Raw genomic sequence first — 5,443 nt, forward strand, 5'->3', positions numbered from 1 at the left:
TGTAGGCTTTTATAGATGTTCTTTTTCAAGTTAAAGAAATGCCCCTCTACTCCTAGTTTGCTGAGAGTTCCTTAACTTTTTATCTGTCGGTACCATCACCAGACACATCATACAAGACCAAAAATGGTGAGACACACCTCCTTGGTGTACTCCCCTCACACTAAGCAGGTAATTAGTTCCGTGTGTCTAACCTACAATTTTTCAAATCACCTTTCTTTCAATTACGTTGATATACTTCAAGCCCACATCAACAACATGATTGATACAGTAGTATACTGGCTCCAATCTTATTCCCTTTAAATAGATCTTCAATACAGCATAAAGACTTCCTCTGATTGCCGGGACACACTGTCAGGCACCCCACTTTGAAATCTGTATGTTTATCTTTGGCATAAAAATCTGTGGATTTGGATTGCTTGTGCATGCAAGGATGTGATTCTCACACTGAATTGTAAGCTCCCTAAAGAATAACGTTGTTTATACCTGAGCCTACCACAAGACATATTACACTGTCAATAAATTAATCAAATATATAAATATTCATAGGCATAGATGAGTAAATTTTGGACAATAAGCTGTGTTAATGCTAAACTTGCTCTATACCTTTATTAAATATTCTTCACAATAATTAACCCAGGAAAACAATGCATGACAACCCAAATTGAGGCAATGATTGCTCAAAAATATTTGCAGGTCTCTATCTACAATTTTGGTTCTTTATTTTAGGATTTAACAACTAACAATGTCTCAGAACACTCTACAATGTCAGATCATTTGATATAAAAATTTCCAAATTAATCATTATAGCAAGGATTACTCATTATTTGTTTTTATTATTATTACTTCCTCTTGATATAACAATATCAGATATTTGATTCAAAATGAAAATTCTATAACTGCATAACATGCTAAAACAAGGTAGTTATATAAATGGAAAACATTATTTTTTAAAATAGGTTGAACATTCTTGTCAATATTAGTGATTATGTTATGTAGCAAGGAGACCTTCCAAAACAAAGAGGTCACAAAACATTGTTTATACACTATATTAACTATAAAATTTGTGCTCAGCAGCAATCCATTAAACAAATACAAATCAATTCTGTGAAACAGAATGTTATTTGAGATAGTGGGAAGGTTTATCATGAAAAATGCTTCTCTAATATCCAGGACATCTCCAATATCTGAGACGTTCAAGATGAACAATGTTCCAGGTACCTCACCAGAAAAAAGCTTCTGATAATATATTTATGATGTTTAATGGAATAACTTTCATTAATGGATACAAGGAGTATGAAAGAAATAACCACAAAATCAATGGAGGAAAAAAATAATAATCAAATTTTAGGATTTTTCTTCTGTAGAAGTTTTTTTAGAGCTTCTTTTACATCTTTGTTTCTCAGGGAGTAAATCAAAGGATTCAACATGGGAGTGACTAGGGTGTAACATAACGAGGCCACTTTACTCAGCTCAGGAAATCTGTCAGGAGTGAGATACATAAAAAACACAGCACCGTACAGCACACTCACGACTCCCAGGTGTGAGCTGCAAGTGGAGAATGCTTTCTTACGTCCCTCAGAGGAGCGTATCTTGAGAACTGTGGACACAATATACAAGTAAGAAATAATAATAACTATGATGGTAGGCAAGATGATGATGCTGGATAAAGAAATGGAAATGATTCTAGAGATGAAGAGGTCAGAGCAAGATATCCTCTCAAGTGGGCGAGTGTCACAGTAAAAGTGGTCAATGGCCCGAGAACCACAAAAGGACAGAGTAAATGTTATGCTTGTCTGAAGAACCGAGCTGATGCAGCCACATAAATAGGAACTGGCCACCAACTGAGTGCAGAGACGTGCTGACATCTGGACAGAGTAGAGGAGTGGGTTGCAGATGGCAATGAAGCGGTCATAGGCCATGGCTGCCAGGAGAAATCCCTCTGCCACGATGAAGAGGGCAAAGAGACAGAATTGGGTCACACAGCCTGCAAAAGAGATGGACTTGCTCTCAGACCAGAAGTTGATCATGGCCTTGGGTGCAATAACAGACGAATAGAAGAGATCAATGAAGGACAGGTTGCCTAGGAAGAAATACATGGGTGTGTTCAGCCGGGGATCGGTCATAATAATGGTCATCATCCCAACATTCCCTAGGAGGATCATGGCATACACAAGCAGAAAGATCAGGAAGAGGAGAATGTGGAGCTCAGGGCGGACCCTGAAGCCTACAAGGATGAAGTCAGTCACTTCCGAGTGATTGTCTGTTCCCCTGTCACCCATGGCAGAAACCTGCTGAGAGGTACAAGAAAAAATAAATGAACTCTGGGCTTTGAACATAGCCCTTGACCATTGCAGATTTAGGATTACAAAGCTATTGTACAAACACTATTCTTATTGTGGCTTTCACAATATTTCTTAAGTGGCTTTCACATTTGCAAGTATCACTTCTGTGTGTTTCTGATTCATTATTTATTCAATAAATTCATTGTCATGAAGAGGTGATTGGAAGAGACCACAAATAATTTAATAGTTGACATTTGGGAAGGAATTACAGTGTCTGCATTTGTAGATATGAGGGCATTTAGTAGTCTCTTTTAGGAAATCTTAACTTTGAGGCCTTAACTCATATTACATGTAAACAGATCTAAATAAAGTGACTGACCTTAAATAAAAATTACTTAAGATGTGCAAATACTTTTCATAAGTAATGGAAACTTTGAATTCTGATATAAGTCATTTGCTCACTAAGATCAAAGTTGTGCACAAATAAACACAAGTATTATCGGGACTCACGTGCTAAGATGTCTCTCCCAGATGGGCATCCATAGCCTTTCCATAAAGTAAATTTCCCTGTGTTAACTCAGCTTGCAGTTTACAATTTTTAAGAAGAGGCTTCCAGGTAGTCTACATGGAAGAGTTACTTTAGAGAAAAATACTGAAAAGATACATATGAGGGATTGTTGACTGCATTCTTCTTTACCCTGGATATGACTTTCATAGCTGTCACACTTTTAACTGCCATTTACAAGACAGCTCAACGGAGAATTTGAACTGCTTATAGTAAAAATATGGTAACATTTTCCATCTTCTGAGGGTTCCATGTGCTTGGTTCTGCCTAAATAACAACAACAACAACAATAAAGGTGCACTTTTGATATGCCAGCCACTTTTTTTCTTTTTTTTAATTTAAAAAAATTTTTTAGTTTACCCATCCAAGTTAGTTACCATATAGTGCAACAATGATTTCAGGAGTAGATTCCTTAATGCCCTTACCCATTTAGCCCATCCCCCCTCCAACAACCCCTCCAGTAACCTTCTGTTGTTCTCCATATTTAAGAGTCTCTTATGTTTTGTCCCTCTCCCTGTTTTTATATTACTTTTGCTTCCTTTCCTTATGTTCTTTTGTTTTATATCTTAAAGTCCTCATAGGAGTGAAGTCATATGATATTTGTATTTCTCTCACTGAATAATTTTGCTTAGCATATTACCCACTAGTTCCATCCATGTGGTTGCAAATGGCAAGATTTCTTTCTTTTTGATTGCCGAGTAATACTCCATTGTGTGTGTGTGTGTGTGTGTGTGTGTGTGTACGACATCTTCTTTATCCATTCATCTATTGATGGACATTTGGGCTCTTTCCATACTTTGACTATTGTCAATAATGCTGCTATAAACATTGGGGTGCATGTGCGCCTTCGAAACAGCACACCAGTATCCTTTGGATAAATACCTAGTAGTGCAATTGCTGGGTAATAGGGTAATTCTATTTTTAATTTTTTGAGGAACCTTCATACTGTTTTCCAGAGTGTGCCAGACACTTTTCTAAATGCTTTTTAGTAGCTCATTTAATCCACACAACAATAATATGAGGTGAATCCTATTATATTCCAGAAGGGGAAATTGAAATACAGAGGAATTAAGTCTGTTGATACCACCTACTGGTGTCAGAATCCGAATTTTTAGAGTAAAAACTTGGCTCCAGAATCCCTCCATTCTCATTCACTGCAGGATACCACCTTTTATAATAAGCCCTTCTGGTTCCTTTAGGTGACTTACTTCTATTTGTACCTCAGAATTCAGTTAAAGTTTCTTATCTCCAAAATAAATTCTCCAATTATCAACCTAGGTTAAGACACTTCTGTATAGATCACGCTCCCAAGGATGGTAGCTATGATCACCACATTTTAATATACATATTAAATATTCATAAGTTCTTCCTTAAGATCAAACTTCAAGTTGTCCTCCATAAATTCAGCACAGTGTTCTGTGTCTGGCAAATAGCGGTCAATATTTCTCATATAGATAATATATTGCATGATATTTGAACATGCAGAATCAGAAAAACTTGAGGACTTTGAAATACTGAGGTGGTTAGCATGGGTTTAGATTTAAGTAAGGGAACAGCCAGTGCTGCTTCTCGCATTTACTAACTGGGACCTTGGACTAAGTGACTTATGTCACTTATTTGTTTCCTGTACAACCTCCTTATGTTCCTTAAGTTACTGATGTAATTTTGCGGCAAGTTACTATACCAGTGTATCATCACATAGAGCAAGGATAAAACAACATAACTACCAAGTTTTCTTGGGGGTATATACTTAGACCATGCACATAAGAGGCACCTGGGTGGCTCAGCTGGTTAAGTGACTGACCCTTGATCTCAGCTCAGGTCATGATCTCATGGATTATGAGTTCGAGCTCTGTTTCACTCTCTGTGCTGACAGCATGCAGCATGCTTGGGGTTCTCTCTCTCCCTCACTCTTAAAATAAATAAATAAACCTCATTTTAAATGTTTACTTACATTTTATAGAGAGAAAGAGAGCAAGGGAGGAGAGGCATAAAGAGAGAGGGAGAAAGAGAAAATCCCAAGCAGACTTCATGCTGTCAGCATAGAGCCTGAAGGGGGCTCAGATTCACAAACCATGAGATCATGACCTCGGCTGAGATCAAATGTCAGTTGCTTAACTAACTGAGCCACCCAGGTGCCCAAAATAAATAAATAAACTTAAAAACAGGATAATGCACATAAATAACTGAATATCATTTATCACAGAATAAACACTTGACAGATATTAACCATTATCATTTATCATATCTTTCTGTGTTCAATCCAACAATACACACCAAATAATAGGCACTAATTAGGCTGAAAATAAATAATATGTATATGGGCTTTTTTGGAATAAACCATTCTATGTTGAGGGAAAGAATCAGAGAAACTGTTAACAGTTTTAAAAGAATAAAGAAATCTGATATAAGTATAATATTTTGCCCCAGAAAGAGATCACTGAAGAAAAGTGGTATGGTGTCTCCCTGTTATATTTTCATTATTCACCACCTCCACCGAAACTTAAATATGCAAGTAATTGTATTATAAAAGAGCAAAATTTTAAATAGATAACACTTAGGTTCTGAGGAGACATAAGATACTTACTTAAATAGT

At 36.6% G+C, this 5,443-nt stretch overlaps 1 protein-coding gene across 1 annotated transcript; it reads right to left on the reverse strand.

Moving 5' to 3' along the window:
- Window positions 1-1,337: 1,337 nt before the first annotated feature.
- LOC131484013 (olfactory receptor 9K2-like) lies at window positions 1,338-2,294 on the reverse strand. The gene has a single exon (XM_058682307.1). The coding sequence runs from the start codon at window positions 2,277-2,279 to the stop codon at window positions 1,338-1,340; it is 942 nt and encodes a 313-aa protein (XP_058538290.1). The 5' UTR covers window positions 2,280-2,294.
- Window positions 2,295-5,443: the final 3,149 nt, after the last annotated feature.

Source organism: Neofelis nebulosa, chromosome 8 (assembly GCF_028018385.1).
Source record: "Neofelis nebulosa isolate mNeoNeb1 chromosome 8, mNeoNeb1.pri, whole genome shotgun sequence".
NCBI lineage: Eukaryota > Metazoa > Chordata > Mammalia > Carnivora > Felidae > Neofelis > Neofelis nebulosa.

Bases quoted from the DNA above. Each gene is read 5' to 3' on its own strand.
- LOC131484013 (XM_058682307.1), bottom strand. From the start codon at position 2,279: ATGGGTGACAGGGGAACAGACAATCACTCGGAAGTGACTGACTTCATC.